This window comes from Neolamprologus brichardi, chromosome 1 (assembly GCF_056152115.1).
Source record: "Neolamprologus brichardi isolate AB-2024 chromosome 1, ASM5615211v1, whole genome shotgun sequence".
Classification (NCBI taxonomy): Eukaryota; Metazoa; Chordata; class Actinopteri; order Cichliformes; family Cichlidae; genus Neolamprologus; species Neolamprologus brichardi.
In genome coordinates, this window is record NC_142104.1 from 17,984,655 (window position 1) to 18,007,375 (window position 22,721).

The following is a 22,721-nucleotide window of genomic DNA, read 5'->3' on the forward strand; positions in this document are numbered from 1 at the left end:
AAAGGAAACTCTTGGAAATGTCTGCCTCATAGAAATGAAAAGGAAAAATACTATTTCATATGTATGACTGAGTCTTCAGATGTATGACAACTCTGTATACCAGAGTTGTTTATTGAAAGATGATAAGTAGAAGACCAGTTTCACTAAGACCCAGCTATGAAATGTGTTTAATTAGGCTTTTATACATTACCATTTATCTTTAATAACAACTCTTTTACGAATAAATTTGCTAAAGTTAAAGGCATTTGACTTTAATAAAAATAACAACATTATCAAACTTTCATCCTCTGCAGATGAAAGTTGCTCTTTTATGATCAAATTAAAATCTGTCAGTGTATGTGGCCATAATCGAGGCTGAGGATTATTGTGAGATGTGGGAAAAACCTCCACAAAAAGCTGAGATGAAGTTGCTCAAAGTAATGATTTCACACAGTCACTTCAATACTCCATTTAATAGTCATAACTATGTCTCTTATCCATCTATTGTAAACATTGTGTATTTTTTTTTACCACAATAATTGTCTTATGGTACATAATCACACGTGCAATGCAAAACCTCAAACATAAGTTAAAAAAGGACAAAGACACTGCTGGATTTGTTGATTACGTCACACCGAGGGGATCTCAGTTCTTTGGTCCAGTGGCCCACCCTTTGTGGTGTGCTGCTGTGATGTGGTGGTCCCTGTAGGAAGTGCCATGGATCATCATTCCCCTCCCTCTGCTTCACCCTTTACTGTGGCCTCTCCTGCCCCCTCCTCCGTCACAGTAGTTGGTCCCATGTTTAGCATTTTCTTTTTTTCCTCACTTATCACTCACTGGTTTAGTTTCCTCTTCCTTTTGACCCACTATCACTGCTTCCTCTGTGCAGCGCTCACCATCCTCCACTGCTGCAGGTTCAGCCGGTATGTCTGCTTCAGCTTTCACACTTTCTTCCCGCTCTTCTTTCGTTGTCGGTTCACTCTGGGCCACGGTTGGTTTCTCACTCTGACTCCGACTGTCAACCACTTCCTTCTTCTCGTCTGCCTCAAGTACTTTGCTCGTTTGTTCCCCATCTGCTGCTAAAAGAAAAACAATAATAATAATAAAACACACCATTCACCATGCACCTACATACAGAGATCACAAGCAGAACTTGTGATCATAGGGGGTCATATGATTGTTGGGTTTTTCTCTGTATCTATGAAGCGCCTTGAGGCGACTTTTGTTGTGATTTGGCGCTATATAAATAAAATTGAATTGAATTGAATTGAACTTAAAACTCACCAGTGCCTTTTTCTGCAGGCCCTACACCGGATCTCTCATCAGATATCTGGATTACGTTATCTTGGCCTGGACTATCGCTAGCGGGTGGTGCAGCAGAACTTGTGTTATCAGTAGTGGGCGGGCTAGAGATAGTTGGTGTGAGCTTAGTGTCAACATTGTTGGGAAAAGGTGGCTCTGACCCAGTCGTGAGTGGGGAGCTAATTGCACCGGAGGTTGACGAACTAGCGGTGGAGGTGGTTTCTGCTCGGTTCAGACTGGTAGCAGTGGAAGTGGTGTCTGTAGGGTTTGTTTCACTAGAAGAGGTGGAGGGAACGGACGTAGTGGCTGGGTGAATGGCGGTAGATGAAGAAGCGGAGTTAATGGAGTCAGTGGATAATTGGGGTTGAGGTTGAGCTGTAGGAGTGGTAGAAGGTGCTGAGGTGGTAGGAGGAAGGGCAGCAGAGACCATGGTGGAGGAAGTGGTAAAGGTGGGGTCATGTGAAATTGTTACTGTAATTACATCACTTGAGTCAGAGGGAGGTGATGTAGTCATAGTGACTAATGTTGAAGAGCTACTGGATGTGACTGAAGCTGGTTCATGACTGACTTCGCTGATGGTGGTGGTAGACAAGCCCGGCGGCACATCTGACACGCTGGTGCAGGGCGCAGAAGCTGTGGTGGTGACAGAAATAGCTGCATCACCACCAGCAGCAGGAGCAACATCAAGTGAGAGAACGCCATTTGGCTCTGGCAAAGTCGATTTGGCTGACAGATTTGTTGGCGCCGTGGAAACAGGGCTTTCGTCACTGGGAGCAGAAACAGTTTCCGAGGTGGTAATGGAAGGCCCGGCAACAGTTGCTGCTGAGGTGGAAGTGACAGCGAGGCTTGGAGTAACAGACTCTGAGGAGGTGGGGGTAACGGATGCGTTGGTGGGGGGCTCTGTGGGTGTGGTCGTAGTTTTGGGGACGGAGATTGCTGCGGGAGAGTCAGTGCATACATCTGCGTGTGAGGGAGTTACAGTACTCGAAGGGGGAGCTTCAAAGTCGGTCGAGTCGGGGACCGCGTTTGAGATTGTCGGTGCAGCGGGAGCGGTGGTGGCCGGAGGTGACGGCGCCGCGGCTGGGCTGAGTTTAGTGGGCGTGTGTGTCTCTGCTTCCTGTATTTGGGCCAGCTCGTTCTCAGGTGTGTTGCGGCCGGATGTTGTGGGGGGTGGCCCCGGTTTGATAACCGGCTTTGGAAGCAGAGCGGGTTTCCCGGCTCCTTCGTGCGCTGACACACTTGCCCGAATCTGATGCCTTGTGTCTAAAAAGCAAGCAAAATAAACGTGAAAATGTTTCACTTACTGTACTCTGTACACATGAGAGCGTAAACCAGCGTTTTACCTGATGATGCAGACATCGTTCGAGGTTTTGAGAAAGTGGGAGGTGGCTCGGGTTTACTGTCAATGATGGTACCTGAAGGGCAAAAATCATTACCACAGGAATTAATGGCCCTATAATAGACTGAAAGAACCACAGACTCCTGCTTGGCTTATCAGCGCAGCCACTCAGATACTAAATCTTTTCATTGGAGAACTGATCCATGTCGAGAAGCCTATCCTTTTGACACAAATCCCTAGACTTCAAAGATTAATTTAGCCTCATTAATACTACGCTGGAGCTGAGAAGACTATTAAACGTCTCACAGATAAAGGCACATACCTTCAGACTCGGCCTTTTTCATCTCTCCTTCTTGATCCTACATAAAAAAAGGAGCATTTAGTACTTTTTAAGGCCTCTAAGATATCGATAACAACATTCAGACATGCAGATGTGCAAACCTGTGTCTCTCCTGGCAGGGGTTTGGAAACTCCAATACGCTGAAGCATGAGATGGAGCTTCTGTTCAAAGCTATTCTGGCCTTCAAATTGTTTCTAAAAGCAGCAGCAAACCAATTTTCAGTTCTTATCCACTAATGAAAAAGACAAAAAAAAAAACAGGCATTAACTCTAGCAACACCCACCTTTGCTGTGTTTCTGGCATTGGTCGACCCCGCTGCTGCTGAGCCAGATAGCAAAATGAGAGACTGGGACTTCCCCTCTCTGAGAGCTCGGCGGGGAGGCACTGCTTCGCCCCTCAGCGGCGGAGCACCAGAAACAGGTGTCTCCCGAACAGCTGGCTCTCCAGAAACAGCAGTGGGAGCCTCTTTTGCTTTCTCCTTTTCATTTTCCTTGTCGTGCTCCTTTACTCGGTCTTTGTCTTTGTCTTTGTCTTTCTCGGATCTCGCAACCTCCCTGAGAGGGCGAATGAGATCAGCAATGGAGGCCTTTTTGGGACGCCCCTCATGGCTCGTCTCTGATTTCAAACCTCGCCTCTTTTTGAGTGTAAAGAAATCACCCAGCTTCCTCCGGAGGGTTTTCGTCGGGGCTGGACAAGGGACAGAGCTGGCAGGAGCCACTTCGTGCACTGTGATAGATTCCTCATCCTGCAGCTTCCTGTACAAAGAGTCGTATGTCTCAGTTTAAGGTCTATTCACTTGTACGGGTGAACATGAAGGGGCTAATTTGTGTGCCGTGATACTCACAGTGTATCAGCAGGCAGTACTCTCTTAGTAAAGAACTCTTCAACTCCTTCATCCACACGCCCCATGAGCTCAAGGACTTCATTTTCACTCTCGATTATTGTCTCCTAATTACCCCCCAGACACACACACACACACACACACACACACAGAAATCAGATATTTTGCGCCACGGATCAAACAAACTAACAAGGAACAACTCGCATCTTACAGCATGTAACTTTACATTATATAACCATCACTTCTGAAAACCCACACACTCCTGGCACTCCTCATGCCTCTATAGGTGTATTTTGGTTTGATTCTCTCATCCATTTATGTTACGATCCGGGCCTCCCTGGACTCAGTTGCTCAGTAACGTACAATGGGTGCTGGGGGGTGGAGTGGGAGGGGGTCGTCATTGGATTTTTTAAACGCTGAATGGAAGCAACATAACTCATTTTTGCCAATATAGGTAACGTGATATCAAAATTGGGAGCCGCATCGTCCTGATCACATTAACATCTGTGCCCACAAGTAGCAACGAAAGTCGGGGGAGGCTCGAGTCCAGAAGGCAAATTTAGCCGAAGTCACCGTTACATGATATCCTGTCAGGGGAATTGCTTGAATTTTGTCTCCCAGGCCATTTGTCTCCAAGGGAGTGACTGAATGTCTGCAGCCTAATAGCTTTGTGACAGCGTGATCAGCTCAGTGGAAAACGGATGAGCTCACACACATATTTTACACGATCACATGAAGAAACTGAATGGCTTCTTTTTTTTCCTTTTTTTTAAAGAGAAAGCAAGAAAACGAGCGCCCACTCACAGAGGCAGATTTCATTGGCTTCCTGAAGCAGCCGGTGACCGGTACAATGGCACTGCCTAATTCAAGCCGGGGACCAGGCATCTTTTACAGCACTCCCCCTCCATCCTTCCCTTCCCCCTGCCTCTCCCCTCTGTACCCTATTCCATCTCTCCTCTCTCCCTCCCTTCCATTTTCCCTCCTCTCTCTCTCAAACACATACACACACCTTTCCCTCACTCTCCATTTTTACAGAAACCTCCCTGATTCTCCTGCACAGTACCTGCGGTCTGCTGGGACGATAGTTCAGTTTCTGTCGGTGAGGTCTCGGTCTGCTCTGGGTGTAGTGCCTGAGCGCCGGTCCGCCCAATGGCAGCTCCATTGGGGAGACACACGGCACGCTGTTGCCGTGGAGCTCTGTTGCCGTGGCTCTGTTGCCGAGGCACCGTTGCTAAGAGCACGAGCAGCAGCGGCAGTATGTAATGCCTCTGCTGAGGTGGGAGGGGCCGGGGTGGCGAGACTGACAGATCTGACAACAGAACCAAGCCTTTCTCTGTCCCCCTCCCCTCTGTGAGAGGAATACCACGGGAAAAAAAGATGGTGATAAAATAAGGAGGCAGGGATAAAGTGACCACCCTAACATTTGCTTCATCCCTGCAGCCTCACCCATGAACCGCACATGCATGGATGCACCGATTTACTCCAGTGTGAAAAGGCTGAGTGCACAAAATGTTTTACTGTGGTTACGTAATAAATTAATAATTAATTTCATATGCGGAAAAGAAGCTATTAATGACAGACTGACCCACTCTGAAAAACTTCATATTGCATGCATTTAGTGTAACGCCTGTGTTTTACTCTACCTCTCCTGCATGTGGTGACAGGATTAAGTTATCTTAAAAGCCCGGTGTTTATGCACTGTGCATATTTATCTCTCTAGTGTATAAAGTGTACTGTCATTATTATATCATACTTATATATATATATATATAGTTATATCGGGTGTGTGGTATACACACACAGACCCTAAAATTGCACAAATTCTAATTATTATTTTCTCCTTTCGTCTAAAACATCTAAAACACGTTTTAAACAGCTTTTCTGTAGTTCTTATCTTTCTTTCCCTTTTTTTTCCCTCTCTCCTTCACAAATGTTTGCTTTTGATCTGAATAGAGTTGTGCACGCCCCCACAACAGTTCCTCACACACACACACAGTCTCTTTTTCACGTATTTCACTGTTTATATCGCTGTGCTCTTCTCTTACTGTTATGTCACTGTTCTCTCCTATGTTTCAAAAATTAAAACTCGTTCCTGAACCATTAAATAAGGCACACGCCCTTAGCAGCAGTTTCCATACATCTTAATTATGCTGCATATCCTCCAAAGGACGCATATGGCAGGTTTCATGGGAATTTGGTTTCCTGGTTGGAATATTTGATAATCAAAACCAGGGCTGGTATTTACATGGAGCTCATGTTTCTTTTCCAAAATAACAACCCACAAACAACTTGTTTTTGCATTTATAAACAAAGGTCAGGTTCTCCACATGAAGTAACATGAGAACAGACCTACAGCAGGTCACTGTAACCTAGAAGTAACTTGGTTATTTAGATCTCTTTATTATGCTGACAGAAATCAAATAAAACTTGCAGTGCTCAGATTACAATTTCATCTAATCAGCAGGTTGTCTGGAGAAACTTCACCAGTCCAGAAATGCTCAGAACAAACAAGGGGATCAAGTGTTCACGTGTAACTGACTTTCACAAATAATGTCGGAGGTATTTGTACTTGCATTTCAAGAAATGTTAAGCTTTTAATGCATTACAGTTCAAAGGCAATTACTGTACTGCGCAGCTTTTGTCTGCCAGCTGAACACAACCAAGTCTGATCTTCAAAACGTGGAATATTTCCCAAACTGTGACAGATTATAAAGAAATGTGAGTCTTAATTATTAGACAAGTAGCTGACAGATGACGACATGCAATCATTTGCATCATTATTCACTACGCACATTTCAGCTCAATGTTTTTAAGGTTTGAATACAAATAAAAATTATGAAAGGAAACCCAGTACCTAGTAATCAAGGCAGTTAAGACTTTTATAGGCCCCAGCAGAGGCAGAGGCAGACATTTGATACACCTGGGGGTTAAGGTAGTATGCATGTGAGATTTGTGGGGGGGGGGGGGTTATCAAGACACGAGGACTAAACCCCAATTCAACCAGACCCCAAACTGATCCGAAATTAAAACAGGACTACAACAGTTTAAAATCAGGACTACTTAGGATGTAACCAAGACAGAACCAGAATCAGAACTAGATGATAGCAGCACTAAAAATCATCATAGACCTGCACTACACTTGTTTTTTAATTCTGCCAAAGTACACTATTTAGATTCAGAAAAGTTTATATCATTATTTAGCCTTGTTGTGCAAACAAGCCTGCATAACTTAATAAATATAGAACTTGAAAAATAACAAACCTAAAAAGAAACACTAGGTACGAGATACATGAGGACCTATGATACGGTGATACTTTTGGTAAACAACCATTTGACTAACATGTCTGTCTCACCTGCTCTTGTTCCATCTCTGTTCTGTCCTCATTCTCCATCTCCCTCTCTGTTCCTCTCTCTCCCTCTTTGTGCTGACAATCAAGCCAAACACCAACATCATCAAATATACAGTTGAAACCAGATATTTACATACTCTTCAGATAAAAACAGATACACTTTTTTAATTGTAACATCAAATCAGGCTAAATGTTTATTTTTTTAGGTTGATAAATATAAAGAGTAAAGAGAGAAACTATCTGTATTTCTTAATTGTAAATGGCACCAAATTGTATTCAAAATTGAGCCACACTTATGGAGCTCCACAATTTTTTTCCTGGTGTTTTGGTTGACATCTCTTGATTTTCCCATTTCAAAGAAACAGGCTCTGTGTTTTGCCTTATATGCATCTGTGCCACAAATTTACTCACATGGACTCTACTAACCTATCAGAAGCTTCTTCAGCTCAGAATGGAATCGTCTGGAGTTTTCTTATTAACTAACAATAAACTTAGTGTATATGTACTCCTAAATTTGATGAAAGTAATAAAAAATAGACAGCTCTGTCTCTCTTCTTTTAAAACAGTGCTGCCTGAGAGCCCCAGAATCACAGGAATCCAGAACTGATTTCCAGCTTTGTCCCTAGCACACAAGAGATTTCTCCAAATTCTCTGAATCTTGTGACGACAATATGTACTGTAGATGATAACATATTCACAGTATTTTTACATTTTACATCAAGGAACAATATTCAGAGATATTTTCAATATTTTTCAATAATCAGGAATTGTTCCACAGTTTGTGGACACAGTTTATTCTAGACTGGTGAACATCTACCCATCTTTACTTCTAAGAAAGTCTGTCTCTCTAAGATGCTGTTTTTATACCCAATCATGGGTCTAATTAACCTAATTGCAAAATGTTCCTCCAGCGGTTTCTCAGCTTAAACATTTACTTTGTATCTGTGTTCTAGTGTGGATAAAATATGAGTTTATGGGATTTGCAAATCACTGAATTCTGTTTTTGTTTACATTTTGCACACTATCTCAGTTGTATGGTAGTTTTTCGTGTTCTAGCTACTTTTATTTTATCTCATGTTTAATTTTTGTTCTTAATTTTGTGTTTAGTTACAGGTCCCAGTTCCAAGTCTTAGTAAACAAAGGCTAAAATAAAAGATTTCCCGTTTAATTTTAGCTGCTTTTTTATTTTATTTCATATGACTTAAATATTTTATACCTATATTGTTTCTAGTTTGGTGTTAGTTAACTAAAAAACCTTTGAACCAAATAATTAATGGTGGGCTATAATTGAAAAGCCCTAAAAGCTAGGGTCCAGGAGCTTACTTTCCCATGGCAACAGTGTAAATAGGTTTTCTTTTCATCTTACATACACTATGCAGCTAATTATCACTCACGATTTCATTTGTGTGTATGTTGTAAACCCCCATTTGACACTTTCATGCCGCCCTCCAGTGGCTAACTGGATGAACTGCTTTAATCCAGCAAACGTTATTCCTAATCTTGACTCGATGCTGTTGAATGTTTAAAGGTCACTCCCGATGGAAAAAAAACTGATAGCAGATCAGAAAACTAATCAATAACCTCTCCCTTTTAATAACCGTCTCCGTGGTTGCCACGCCCACGCCTGAATTCAAATCTGGCGCCCATCACCCACAGCAACATCCCGATCCCTCCTCTTTACTCCCCGGGCACCTAGTTGCGCAGGCGCAGTGGCTCTTATGGGCCGCCATTTTGTATGTTAGGCCCACTCTTCCAAAGCGGGAGAAAATTATTAGCCCGGCGAGGAGCACTTACGGCCGTTCGCTGCGGGACTGAAAGGAGCTACTGTAGGCGCTGAGCTTCCAAGTGAACATAACGAGGAAAGGAAGAAACCAGGAGTAAGTAGAGCTTTTACTTTGCCTCCAAACGCGGAAACGTTTTTGTAGGAGCCGTCGCCGGCCTCTAGGTGTCACGGTAGGGCTTACCGGCCAGGCGGCTGGCGGGGGGTGTTTGTCTCCCTCTATCGTTATCTAAAATGCACTAAATCCGTCTATAAAATGTAACTCCCTGTTTCAGTTGAGCATTTTGTTGGTTTTTGACCGATATTTCGATGTATGTGCACAGGGATGGCTGTATTTATCGGTGTTCCTGTTTTAAGTTTGTTCAGGCCTGACGTCCATCTTATCGTGCCCTTTGTTTCCTGTTTTCAGACGTACTCGCGCCTCCCGAGTTAACCAACTAACACGAGACAGTATTTAAGTAGTTTTATTTCGCTTATTAAACTATACATCATCTTTTGGACGATGTCCCGTGAATTGATAAGAACAGAATGAAGGAGAACGGATTTTTAGACTTAAAAAAATCACACACAAGCGAACAAATGCTTCCTGAAGCATCGGACTAAATGTGATTTCTGTTACTGGCTCACAGTCAAAACCTATCAGCGTTCAGCCAAACCAGATAACCACTGGAAGGCAGGAATGAAAACTCTTTTAAACATTTGCATCACAGTTATTAAAAACGGTTACTGCATCGTCCACCAGAGTTTCACTCTGGCTCAGGTGCTAGTTTACATGACCCGGACTCCTCGAACTCTGGCTTGTGCGGGGTGTCATTGCGTAATGGCTGTACGTGCTTAGTGTAAAGAGTCTAAATATGATAGTTTTTAGTACTCTGGTGAGTCTTAACATCTGTGGTCTCTACTGGGCCCAAGTCCAGGAGATGAGACTTTTATTGGTCCCTTGTATACTTTTACTGACTCACCAAAAGCAAAGCTAAATCCCGGGAGCTTAATCTGTAAAACTATAGCATAATTTATTAAGCGATTTGTTTTACATTATAAATAAAACTGTTAAATAATCTAGTGTATTGTTTAAAGCTTGCACATTTAAACCTGTGGCGAACTTAAAGTTAATCTAAATAGACACAGCTCTTCATTGTGCTGTGTAAAACAACCCATCTGCTCAGTTGAAGAGGAGAGCTTTTCTTAAACTATCTGAACAGGTACTTTATGTGGAACCCTTTAACTAAAAACAAGGTTTCTTGTCATCACACACAACTGCAGCTAGCTGGCCCTCTCCACATATGGTGACCAGTAAATGAAAAACGTTAAAATACTTTGTACAAAATGAGCGCTGTTTGGTATGTATGTTCAGATGAGAAAGCACAAAATAAATGAAAACAGAGAACATGTTGGGTTGAGGCATTAAATCAACTCTAGTTACTAGTTGGTGGCCCTGGTGAAAATGGGGCATCACTCATCCCTAGCAGAGGTGGGTTTTGTTTGTTTGTTTTATTTTGTGTTTTGTTTTAAAAAGTAAAAAAAAACATGCTGCTCCTCTGACATCAACTTAAAGTAAAGGGAAACGGAGTTTGGTGTATAAGCCCCAAAAAACCCCAAAACAAACTGTGGACAGTTTTACACACTAAACTGTTTTTTTCTAAAGTTGCCAGTTTAAATGGGTGTAATTGATATCCTGGAAATGGAAAAGCTTTGTATTCTGCTGGCAGCACTTTTTGTCATACTGCACATTCAGGAAAAGGAAAACCAAACACTGGGAATGTTTTCAGCGCACAGGCAAATATTGATACAAGGGTTTGTTTTTTTTTAATTGTTTGTTCAGTTAATCTAGGTGCTTTCATCATCTGGTCTAAACATGTCTGGATTTACTGAAAGCCATCCCGTTGTTTCAGTTTAGCCAGAGGGCAAAGGAAGGGGGGATCAAATAAAAAAAAATAAACAAAGCACTTTTTGGTTACAAACAATTCTCCATCACATCAGTCTTTTGCTAAAGATATTCACGTTCTTTCTGTTTAGCACATTTGTTGGCTCATTGCCATGGAGGCCGAGGTTGTTTCCATGGAGTCCGCTCAGGTGACGGATGGAAAGGTCCTGCCAGAGGGTGGAGAGGCCTTGACGCAGGGTGAAGTCGCTGGTAACATGGAGATGATGGTGATGGATGCTCTAGATCCAACTCTTCTACAAATGAAGACAGAGGTGTTGGAGGGAGGCGGCACAATGACAGTTTCAGGTGGAGACGAGGGCCAGATCATCACGCTCCAGGTTTGTAAAGAGCACGGTTTAAACTTTTTTGCCCGATTATCTTTGTCAGGTCTTTTATTTTTGCCATCAAACGATAAAGTCTAGTCTCTCTTCACAGGTGGTGAACATGGAGGAGCAAGCAGGTGCAACATTAGGTCTGGGTCAGCTTCAGCTCGTGCAGGTACCTGTCACAACTACAACTGTAGATGGGCTCCAGGCTACTTATGTTGAGACGTCAGCGGCTAACAAGGATGCAGAGCCAGTTATTTGTCACACTCTTCCTTTACCTGAGGGCTTCCAGGTGAGAAATGACTTGAGGCTACCCGGTGCTTTTGATTGTCTTTGATTTTCAGTGAAGTCTTTGTTCCAGTAGGATTCATATGTCATATTCCTACACTAGGTAGTTAAAGTGGGCGCAAATGGTGAAGTGGAAACTGTAGAGCAGGAGGAGCTCCAGGCAGCCCACGAGGAGCTCCAAGGGACAAGGGTGGAGGAGGAAGAGGAAGATGAAGAGCCAGCAGAGGTGGAGACCTCTGTGCCCCCGCAAGATGACCCAGAGTGGACAAAGGACCCTGACTACCAGCCCATTACTGCTGTCCGTAAAGCAAAGAAGGGAAAGAAGAGTCGCCTGCGCTATGCAGAAGGCGATCGTGACATGGATGTTTCTGTGTACGACTTTGAGGAAGAACAGCAGGAGGGACTGCTGTCAGAGGTTAATGCTGAGAAGGTTGTGGGCAACATGAAGCCCCCGAAGCCCACAAAGATCAAGAAAAAAGGTTAGACTTTGATCAGGTTACACGAAAACTTGCAAGAGATTTTTTTTTTCTTCTTTCCCAGTGCTAAATTGAACATCTCTGTGTCCAGGTGTTAAGAAGACTTTCCAGTGTGAGCTGTGCAGCTACACCTGCCCACGGCGCTCTAACCTGGACCGACACATGAAGAGCCACACAGATGAGAGGCCGCATAAATGTCACTTGTGCGGGAGAGCGTTCAGAACAGTCACACTGCTGAGAAACCACCTCAACACACACACAGGTATTTGGAGAAATTACAGAAACGGAAACAAATTGCTGGATGGACTTGGTGAGCGAGGAAGTAAACTTTTAGAGTGTTTACTTATTATTACTGCAAAATTTAGTGGGCATTTATCTCCTCTTCATCCAGTGTTGTATTTCAGATTTCAGCTACACCAGCAGTTAATATACAGTTCTGATTTTCTTCTTCGTTTAAAGGCACTCGGCCACATAAATGCACAGATTGCGACATGGCGTTTGTGACCAGCGGTGAGTTAGTGCGTCATCGTCGCTACAAGCACACACACGAGAAGCCTTTTAAGTGCTCCATGTGCGACTATTCCAGTGTCGAGGTGAGTTATATTAGTTATTTAATTGGGCATCAACCTGGTCTCTATACCATGGGATAAAGGCTAATGTGTCTCTCTTTTCCCAGGTGAGCAAGTTGAAAAGGCACATCCGCTCTCACACAGGGGAGCGACCCTTCCAGTGCAGTCTGTGCAGCTATGCCAGCAGAGACACTTATAAGCTGAAGAGACACATGAGGACACACTCTGGTAAAATCCTCTTAGATTTTCAGTCAAAGTGTGTTTTAGCTCCAGTTTTTTAGGAGAGTAGCTGACTCGTCTTCTTCTGTTGCAGGTGAGAAGCCATACGAGTGTTACATCTGCCATGCTCGTTTCACACAAAGCGGCACCATGAAGATGCACATCCTGCAGAAACACACAGAGAATGTGGCAAAGTTTCACTGCCCACACTGTGATACCGTCATTGCACGTAAAAGTGATCTTGGTGAGTGATTTGAGACTTTTTCTACTTCAAACTGCATGCAGAAGGACAGTTAAAGGAACGTAAGCATGTTGCTCTCAGTTGGTGGATTGCCTTGTGTTGAGAACCAGAATATTTCAGGGGGTCTTTATCTCTATAACAAGGCAATATGACATTTATCTGACTGGATTTTTATGCCTTTGTCTCCATCTTAGGTGTTCACCTGAGAAAACAGCATTCTTTTATTGAGACGGGGAAGAAATGTCGTTACTGCGACGCTGTGTTTCATGAGCGCTATGCTCTCATTCAGCACCAGAAGACTCACAAGAATGAGAAGCGTTTCAGATGTGACCAGTGTGACTACTGCTGCAGACAGGTCCGTGTTGGGCTGGAATACGTTATGCTCCTGCTGTTTATTTTACTGCTAAACAAACGTTAAATGTCTTTTGTTCTGTTACCCAACAGGAACGCCACATGATAATGCACAAGCGCACGCACACAGGGGAGAAGCCATTCGCCTGCAGCCAGTGTGAGAAAACTTTCCGTCAGAAGCAGCTCCTGGACATGCACTTCAAGCGTTACCACGATCCTAACTTCATCCCCACTGCCTTCGTCTGCAACAAATGTAGCAAGACATTCACTCGCAGGGTAGGACTGACCCTTGAGATCCTAGTGCACACATGAGAGGGTTGTTTGTGTGCGTATGTCACAGAGGTGTGACAGTTCTGTGTTTTTGCTCCACAGAACACGATGCTGCGTCATGCTGACAGCTGTACAGGTGACGCTTCTTTAGAAGAAAACGGAACTCCACCACCCAAAAAGGGACGACGTGGCAGGAAGAGGAAGATGCAGTCCAGGAGGGATGATGATGATGACGACGACACAGGTCTCGTACACAAGTGCTTGAAAAGCTGATATGCAAATAATCAAAGTGTCTTAAGTAAATATTTAGGAGCCTGTCAAAGAGGTTTGGGTGCTACATTAAATTGTTGCAGATCTTGATTTTTAAGGCTGTGCAAGAAAATGTGATCAAGTCTAACAAGTTATTGTTTCCCCCCCTTTTTTTAAAAAAAAATATAGAGGGCGATCTTGATGAGGTAGAGGAGGAAGACGATATGCTGACTGAGATGGAGGTGGAGCAGGCCCCGCCTGTTGTCCCTATCCCAGCCCCAGTGGAGCCACCAGTCAAGAGGAAGCGTGGGCGCCCCCCAAAGAGCAAACCAGACAGTAAGCGTTTAATTGGTGACCGTTTTTGATGTCATTTAACTCGTAGTGTGTAGTGTTGCATTTTTCACATATAACAAAGTACCCTTTAAACAAATGTACCAATTTGAAAAGGTGTGTCTTTAGTCTGACCTGAAATTGTCCTAAACAGCGGCTGCTATCATCCGTGTGGAGGACGAGGCCACCGGAGAGGTCGACGACATCATTGTGAAGAAGGAGGTCGGAGCCGACCAAGACGATGATGCCAATGAGGCCGCACAGGAGGTGGTGGTGGGTGGAGGGAAGTCGACCATCCAGATGGAGGAGCTGACCCAGGGAGAGGGTGCCACGCAGGCGGGGCAGCTGTCTGAAGCCCCTCCGAACGGGGACCTGACTCCTGAGATGATCCTCAGCATGATGGACCGGTGATGGGTGTGAGGGTCAACCCTGTTTTTAAAAAGGAAAAACAAAACCCAGCCCTTTTATTAAGTCTGCAATTTAATTCTTGGCATTTAGGATAACAAAAGTCCTCCACAGACAAAAACATCACTGTTGTAATTTAAGATTTGCTTTTTAAATCATGTATTGATACGTGACTCAGATGAGTGAAAAGAGGTTTTTTTTTTTTTTTTTTTTTTTTTTTTCCATGTTTGTTTGTTTTTTGGTTTTTTTAAGTAATGATTTACCAACCAAAAACTCATGGCAGTTAATTTTGGAGTGGCTGTAGTTCACGGGAGTATCTTACCCTTTTTGTTTGCTTGTTTTTGGGGTGGTTTCCCCTCTTGTCAAAAATCACAATTCAGTTCATTTCAAGATTACCCAATTCTATTCTGGATACATTTCCGACCTCAAAATCTGCGAAGGCATCCTAATCGTTCTTTAAGTTTAGTTTTTGTTTTGTACATAGTGCACATGGTGTTAAAATCCAGATCATATTTATCAGTGAAGCGTTGGTAAATAGGAAAGTGCTGTCTAGTAAAACTGCAGAGGAAAATTGTCTTCTGGGGTTTCACTTAAGAGCAGTGTGATGCCAAAAACATGTAAATTAAGCCCAGAGCGGAAAGTCTTTTGAAAAAATTGATTGCGGAAATACATTTTAAATAAAGGGGACTTTTGATACTGCTGCTAGTCACAGCCACTTCAAGATATTTTTTTTTTGAAAAGAGAGTATTTTGAATTGTATTTCTTTTTCTTTCTCTGTGGTTAGTAAATCCCTTTTTAAGCATATTCTAGTTTTTAAAGCTTAATAGACTGCTTCTCTCATGCTCCTTTCTTGCTACTGTTACACTTGTAGATGATGTGTATGTACTAAACATTGATGAGTTGATCAAAAGATGGTTGTTTTCGCTCTCTCGTGTAGCCATTCCACTTTGAGTTGTTGTTTCCCTTTTGTACCATTGGCGATGCAAAGCTACGTAGCAGCTTGAATGACCTTTTAATAACTGTGTGGCAGATGAGAACAGATGTACAACTGCACAACCAATAAATGAGACTAGTAGACACGAGACTTTAGGTTTCTGCAGCTGCAATAACTGTTTTTAAAAGTCTGGTTTGGCTGAGTAATTAACGTTAGTGGTGCACTCATGGCAAAACGTTTGCTTGAATAATTGTTTATTAAAATTGGCTAAGAAACGGAGTGATAAAACAGAAATGTCGGTTTATTTTGCTTGCAAATATATTTTATTAAATGGAAACATTGATATTAATTTTTTTTTTAAATCTTTATTTGTATGTCCTAAAGAATATTTGGGAAAACGGGCTCTGGTGGGCTGGTAGTGGATGTCATTAACATAAACTGTATATAAAAGGTGGTCGTAAGTGAAAGGTAAAACCAGTCCAGATGTGTTAAACCCCCATTCTTTCTCTTGGCCAGCAGAGGGTACAAAACTGGGTACATTTGTTTGAGCTCAGTAAACAGTTTCCTGCTGAGTTTATTATCTCAGTTGCTAGTTTTGAGTCGTAATCAACACAATATGATGATTGTTTTGTAAACTGGTCCCAGTTCAAGTCAAAAAGGATAAACGACATTGAGATTGGTTAGATATACCACTTCGCTTGTGCTTGGACTTGGATGACGCAAATTCACATAGGGATATCATATTCGGGGTTGCCATTTAGCTGTCTTCACTTTCCCTTCCAATCAAGCAAAGTGATCTCATTTGTTTATCACTCTCTCTTTTGGCATATTCATGTGAAGTGGATTACGCTGGAAACATCTGACCAGTCACAAACATACTGGCAGCAGAGTGACATTTTTTTTTGTATTATTATATTTATTTATTCTTTTGGTTTTTAAATATGTTTTTAAAAGAAGAAAGGAAACTCCAGTATTAGGAAAAATTTGAAGTTGCTCACATAATCCAGGCTAAAGGAAACAGTCAGCTGTGTGTGTGTTTGCATTTTAAGTCCTTTGGTCAGTAAAACTAAAGTTAACCCTTTTTGAAGCTAGGAAGGAAAGCAAAAAAAAAACCACCAAACACATCATGCAAGTTAGACTCATCTGTATCACTAGAATGTGATGGGTTATAGTTATTCCATTAAAGTTTTAGTTTTTTATTTCTTTGGCTGCCAGTCCTGGTGCAGTGTAATGACCTGAGAGTAATGTAATATATAAATAAGAACTTAAATGCTGTTTACCTGTAAATTTGTCACACGGTCGACAGAGGTCTGTGGCATTTCCCAGGAATGATGGTACTTTCCAGAGAAGTGAAGTCAGCAGCATAAGTTACCATGGCGATGTACTGCAGTAAGAAGTCTTTGTATTGGTAATAATTAAAACCCAGAGCTAAACTCAAAGTTACCTGGGCATGCCCAAATCTTGCTTCTTAGTTCACCAGTGGAAATGCTCAACATCAGACCTCACAAGGGATCTCCCTGACTGCTGGACGACATCACTGCACTGTGGCTGCATCCATCTTTTACAAAGTCTAAATGTCTCAAAACACAAACACAGCTGTGCCTAAAGATACGACTCACTGCTGCACCTTCCTCTCTGTTCCTTCTACTCACTGTCTTCCTCAGCCGGATACAGGTAATGCAGTCAAAACCTGGCAAAGCTCAGCGTGCTCTCACAGACTAAGGCAGGAACTCGGAACAGCCACATCAAAGCATCTAAAAGCACAGAGACAACATAGATCCATTACATTAAATATTGGGCCTCTGTTTGACACAAGCACCTCTCCCTTAAAGCCAGCTTTCTTCTAACTGGCTGTCCCACACAAACACAAGGTTGGAACAGCAGGTGGGTGGAGCTATTATATACCTGAGATTGCCTATTTGACATACAGAGCTAAGAAATAATGGTTTCAAATAGAGCATTTAGATTATTTGTGCACACATGACCTATTTATTATAAATTTTGCCCATGTTTAATATGAACATTCACCACTATAACAGCACATATAGCTGCCTTTTATATATAAATGTGAGAGATGATACAATTGATAACATTTCACATTCTAAATGAGTCATAATTTGGAGATTATTCTAGCATAACCGATTTACTAAAATACTCTTTTTACAAATAAACTGCTGAAGATTTGTGACCCAGAGTGTATCTCTTAAATTTGAAGCTGTGGATTTTAATCACTATAAAGTCATTAAGATTATATGTCCATGCTCACACACTCACTCATGGTTTTCTTACACTAATTGGGATCTTTGTGGGATCAGTCTGATCAGCCTCCAATAATAAAATTCTCAACTCCGTTTAATCTTTGGCTTCAGTGAACGTGCAACAGCAGCAGGATCCAAAATTAATGACCACTTCCATTGCATGTGACTTGTCCCGTGAATTTTTATCATGTGAGAAAGGCACGCTGGGGCCGATTATAAATGCTTTTCACTGCCACTGCTGCCATTTTAATTTACCACATGCCCGATTTAACTAAAATAATCTCATTTTTGTATGTGCACCAACAAAAGGAGTAAACATCTGCAGGGTATTTTAATGCATTACTTTAAAAAGTCGATTTTTTTTGTCCTGTTAGTCAGCATACTCACAGCCTCACTTAATGCTTTTGGGTGATACTATCCATGGAGTACGGACATTCACACGTGGCACCCATCTTATTCAAACTGGATGTTTAGTGTCTGCTTTTCTTTTTACTATCGAAGCGTTAGCTCACTAAGGCCTTCAGAAAGGGCTGTGGATGTCTAAGTCTCCATCCATCTATTTTCTTCCCCTTATTTGGGGCCAGGTTGCGGGAGCAACAGCCTAAGCAAAGAAGCCAGGACCTTTTGTCTCCCCAGCCACTCCTCCAGCTTATCCGGTGAATACTAAGGCATTCCCAGGCCAGCAGAGAGGCATAATCTCTGCCCAGGGTTCCATGTCCCAACAGTTAGCCTCGATAGCTGGGCATTGGACCATCAGGGCCTCTGCCCTTGACCACCACCCGACAGACATTGCACCTGCAGGAGATGGCCCGACATGAGTCCAGGCCCATGTTTCCTGTTCGAACCCCATGGAATAAGGCCCAGCCACCCTCCCTCTCCAGGCCTGGCTCCAGGGTGAGGCCACGAGAATCCTGTTCAAGGGAGGGTAAACTAAACCTTGATTTCTTCCCCTTCATTTGGGTCTTGTGAATTGCTCTTCATCTGTCCCCTCAACTAGGACAAATCCCCTACCAATGGACAAAAGCCACACACAAACTCCTCCATCATGGTAAGGTAGCCATTCATGTAGGGGTGTTTATGAGTCTGAAAAATGAAACTGTTTGAAATATAGCTCCGTGCTGTGGAGAAGACAGTTTAAACTGGTTCAGGACTGGCCACCCTAGCAATTTTCAAACAGGTGGGTACATATGATGGAGGTATATAAATACAAGGCTATCAGCCAAAATGCGTACGTCAAACAATAAAGTTTGTCCTTAGTCTAAAAGCGAGACGGGAGTTTTAACCGCTCCTCTCTGAACATTTTAGAAGAAGGTGAAGTTGTGCCAGAAACCTCAGCCCCCACACTTCACCAAGGGATCTGCAAGCAGTTGTTGGCGTCAAAGTCTGGCACAGACTGGGCTTCCATGGGAGTCGTGCCATGAAACAAATCTCCAAAAAGAACTTTAGCGCTAAACTAGTTTGTTAAATCTGTAGGCAAACGCTTGATGCCTGATCCAGACCAAAGACAGTTTTCCAGGATAAAAACCTCAGCCATGAAGCGTGGGGACCCTTTGCTGCCCATGAGCACAATGCTAAAGCCATACACCTCATCAAAAGAGTGCTTGAAACAATTTAAGCCAATCTGTTTTAAAGTTAAGGTGGTCACCTCAGTCACCTCACAGCAAGAAGGTCCTAGGTTCAAATCCAGTGGCCTGCTGGAGTCTTGCTGTGCAAAACAGCGCAAAAACACGCACGTTAGGTTGAGTAGTGATTCTAAACTGGCTGCAGGCCCTGCAATCGACCGGGATCTGTCCAGAGGGTGGATGGATCAGCTTACATGTCTGAAATGGTGTAGTGTCACACTTTTCACTCACTCTCATATGAAAAGCGTATCACAAACTATAAATGTCACACCAAATGAGAGACACTTTGTTTTTAACTCTAGCTAATACCCGAGTTAACACAGCATCAATCAGCCAATCAGCAGATGAGCTGTCTTGTTAAATTATCAACGAAGAACACTAACTTGCTGATTAACTTACATTTGACTGTTTTCATGTCAGAAATTAAAAACCATCCTTATCTGCCTAATCATACTCATGTTGTTAGTTATAGTGCTGGCACACTCTGGTCTTCAGGTGCAAGTGTCACTGGCCATACACTGCACCTGAGTCTCTTTCTGGCTGTTGTCTGAGGTTTAAAAAGGTGGTTTGCTGCCAATCTTTGACTTTCTAAGTTATAGACACCCCTTCCCTTAAATCTCTCACTAGGGGTTCTTCATTTCCATCCTTGCTTACAAAAAAGGTTGAAAAACATATCACAGGGCCTCTTTGTGTCTCAACAGCCAGAAGGTGGAAGCTTAGGGGGTTTTGGCTACTAAAATAATATAAAAGCCTTTATTATTTATTCCAAACTGCCTGTGACGTCCTGGACCTGGTTTTTTAATGCCTGTTTTTGGTTGTAATTTTTCCATTTAGCATTTTCCTGTTTTTCTTCCCCTCCTTGAGCACCAGTGGTTTGTTATGGAAGCTTGTTTTTGCCACAGAAAAAAACAACCAACCAAACATTTGTTGTCATCCAAAAGCCACTTTTTTGTGTTTATATATATATATATATATATATATATATATATATATATATATAACACGAAAAAGTTCTGAGAATTAACTTCTCAGAACTTTGAGTTAGTAAGTTGAAAATTTGGGATAATAATTGCAAATTTTGAGTTGTGAATGGCATTTTTTGGGGGGGGTTGGCAAAAACAAGCTTTCATAGTGTGTGCAACACCGAAGGTCCTCCTGTTTTATTGGGTTATTCCATCTCAATTCATAAGAGATGAATAACCCTTCTTCTTCTTCTTCTTCTTGCCTGAAGAAAGGAACAAAAAGAACTGCAGGTAAAAAACAAACAAACAAACAAAAAAAAACAATAATAAAATAAAAAAGTGCATTTCTTAATAAGAATTATACAAAATTGCAGGTCCTTACTGTCATCAGTTTTCTCAAAATAAAATATTTGAAGGGATGAAGGCAGATTTTTTTTTTTAATTAAACTACCGAGACAAACACTTGAGCTCAGTCATTTACCAAAAAAAATCTGGTGTTGTTCCTCATTTTCCCAGCATGACTTAAAAAAATGTCTACAGTATGTTTGGCATCATTTACAACACATACAGTGTGTTTTGTAATGGCACCCAGCACACAGCCTCTCTTCTTGACCAGAAAAAAACTTCCTGCTGGGCTTTGAGGTTACAGTAACTGAATTAAAGCATGCTGCTCTGCCTCTGAAACAATCTTTGCCTGCCCTGTATGAGCATTTTAAAAATTCACATAGGGAAAATTCGAGAGAACATAACAAGAAAGTTAAAATATTTGGTACATAGTGGCATACCTGGGGAATACTGTACGGCAGTTGTATGAAAATGCGCTCTGACGAGCTGTAACTAAAATATCAGGCCCCTGCATGCAAAAATGTGGTTTCTACGGGCCCCCAACTCGGCTGTCAGAGATAAGACATCCAAATATTTGCAAGCATCCATCATTCTGTGTTAACCAGAGCTGACATGTACTCAGTCACATTCATTCCTTCATTTTTTTAAAAATTGTTTTTTTGTTTTATAAAACTATAGACAGTAGGAACCTGAAATTTTGCATAGTTCCCAGTAGGAAGTGCATCTTTCTTTGCAATTTCTTTCATGTAGCTCTGGGATGATCAGGTGGGAAGAATTAGATGAAATAACATGTGATGACTTTCCTTTTTTAAAAAAACAAAAAAACAAAAACATATTGCCGTCTTTTTTTTATGGGGAGGAGGGCATTTTGGACCGTGCGTGATATTATATACATAAAACATTAACTTTATACATATATATTTTTAAGGGGGAACCGTTTTTAAGAGCATTTGGTGTTGCTAAAGGAGAAGCTGTTCCTACATTTTATCACAGGCATGTTAAAACATGAGCCGTGAATGCAGCACATCTGTAAACATCTTACCCAACCATGCTAATCATCCGCGTCCCGCTGCTAAGGCTAAAGGGACACTTTTTTTTTTTAGCTTTTAATAACCTTGTGTTTTCTGTGATGGGAGGACTTAACTAAATTTAACTAATTTAAACTAGCTCTAAACTGTACAATCAGATGTGTCTGCTTGTCTTTTCTTGCGTTTATAATGAACTCCAGTTGTGTTGCGCTGTTTAGCTGCGGCGTTATTTAACGCACGGGGTTCTTCTCGGCGGCTCTCCCGGTTGTCCCAGCTGCAACGTTTTGTTGTGGAAGTCTGGAGGAAAAAGTGCCACATGCTTTCCCCCCACCTCCTCCTCCTCCCACTCCTCCTCGCCTCGGTCAAACTTAGACAAACGGTTCTCGGAGTTCCTGCACCTGATAGATTTAACGGCCCAATGAGAGGCTTCACCGAGCCGCCACCCCCGGCTTACGGCCACGGCTGAAGGAGAAGTCGGTACTACCCTCAGTGCTCTCCTTCCAAAACGTCATATCTGTTTTTTTCCGATGGGTTCACGGTGGCGTCGCCAGCGTAGCACAAGCAGCAACGGAGAAAACAGTGACAGACAGAGGGACATCCTTGTTGCCACAGCAACTAACAGAACCGCGATTCCCGGTCTGGGGAACATTTCAAAATAAAAGCAGGATAAACGCAGGATTTTAACTATTTCTGCGTTTTCATGTGTCCAGTAAGCGACGTTGTTTTGTTTGGTTGTGTGAGTCTTAAAATGCGACAAAGTGCTCAAAATACGTGTTTGTGGAGACTTGTCTATAAATATAAATATACATCTGATATAACAGAAATGGAGGCATCTTCTTGCTATAGCTGGTCATTTTGATAAGAAAATTATTAAAAGAAAAGAAAACAAAAACTTTGGCACAAGTTTTATTATAAGGAGGAAAAAAGTCAGTTGAGAAAGACTTTGATATATACTGTATGGAACAGATTTCTGCTTGTTCGTTTTGAGGATGT

At 42.3% G+C, this 22,721-nt stretch overlaps 2 protein-coding genes across 13 annotated transcripts; one reads left to right on the forward strand and one right to left on the reverse strand.

The window, feature by feature from the left end:
• Window positions 1-433: 433 nt before the first annotated feature.
• LOC102781108 (uncharacterized) lies at window positions 434-22,360 on the reverse strand. Of its 12 annotated transcripts, none has more exons than XM_087838326.1 (13): window positions 21,968-22,360; window positions 17,166-17,267; window positions 16,958-17,083; window positions 16,794-16,850; window positions 14,310-14,603; window positions 7,155-7,226; window positions 3,805-3,908; window positions 3,244-3,715; window positions 3,062-3,154; window positions 2,943-2,979; window positions 2,625-2,696; window positions 1,264-2,544; window positions 434-1,058 (listed from the first exon to the last, which is right to left on the reverse strand). In XM_087838326.1, exons 6-13 carry the CDS (start codon window positions 7,191-7,193, stop codon window positions 802-804), a joined length of 2,355 nt encoding a protein of 784 aa, XP_087694452.1. In that variant the 5' UTR covers window positions 7,194-7,226; window positions 14,310-14,603; window positions 16,794-16,850; window positions 16,958-17,083; window positions 17,166-17,267; window positions 21,968-22,360; the 3' UTR covers window positions 434-801. The 12 variants fall into 12 exon arrangements, with proteins under 12 accessions (XP_087694452.1, XP_087694436.1, XP_087694460.1 ...); XM_087838310.1 differs by having other exon boundaries at window positions 16,958-17,091; XM_087838334.1 differs by having other exon boundaries at window positions 16,958-17,109.
• LOC102780631 (transcriptional repressor CTCF-like) lies at window positions 8,852-15,862 on the forward strand. Its single transcript, XM_006780055.3, has 13 exons — window positions 8,852-9,028; window positions 10,948-11,193; window positions 11,291-11,473; window positions 11,573-11,948; window positions 12,037-12,207; window positions 12,405-12,538; window positions 12,622-12,742; window positions 12,828-12,977; window positions 13,169-13,329; window positions 13,419-13,601; window positions 13,698-13,839; window positions 14,034-14,180; window positions 14,329-15,862. Exons 2-13 carry the CDS (start codon window positions 10,969-10,971, stop codon window positions 14,583-14,585), a joined length of 2,250 nt encoding a protein of 749 aa, XP_006780118.1. The 5' UTR covers window positions 8,852-9,028; window positions 10,948-10,968; the 3' UTR covers window positions 14,586-15,862.
• Window positions 22,361-22,721: the final 361 nt, after the last annotated feature.

What these genes read in the sequence shown, in the direction of transcription:
- LOC102781108 (XM_087838284.1), bottom strand. Translation starts at nt 8,578, where the DNA reads ATGGGGGTTTACAACATACACACAAATGAAATC. An exon ending in CCCTGCCAGGAGAGACACAG is followed by an intron (nt 2,980 to 3,061) that starts GTTTGCACATCT and finishes TTTTTTATGTAG; the next exon opens with GATCAAGAAGGAGAGATGAA. An exon ending in AACGATGTCTGCATCATCAG is followed by an intron (nt 2,545 to 2,624) that starts GTAAAACGCTGG and finishes CTTGCTTTTTAG; the next exon opens with ACACAAGGCATCAGATTCGG.
- LOC102780631 (XM_006780055.3), top strand. Translation starts at nt 10,969, where the DNA reads ATGGAGGCCGAGGTTGTTTCCATGGAGTCCGCTCAGGTGACGGATGGA. An exon ending in GCAAGACATTCACTCGCAGG is followed by an intron (nt 13,602 to 13,697) that starts GTAGGACTGACC and finishes TTTGCTCCACAG; the next exon opens with AACACGATGCTGCGTCATGC. An exon ending in CCCAAAGAGCAAACCAGACA is followed by an intron (nt 14,181 to 14,328) that starts GTAAGCGTTTAA and finishes TGTCCTAAACAG; the next exon opens with CGGCTGCTATCATCCGTGTG.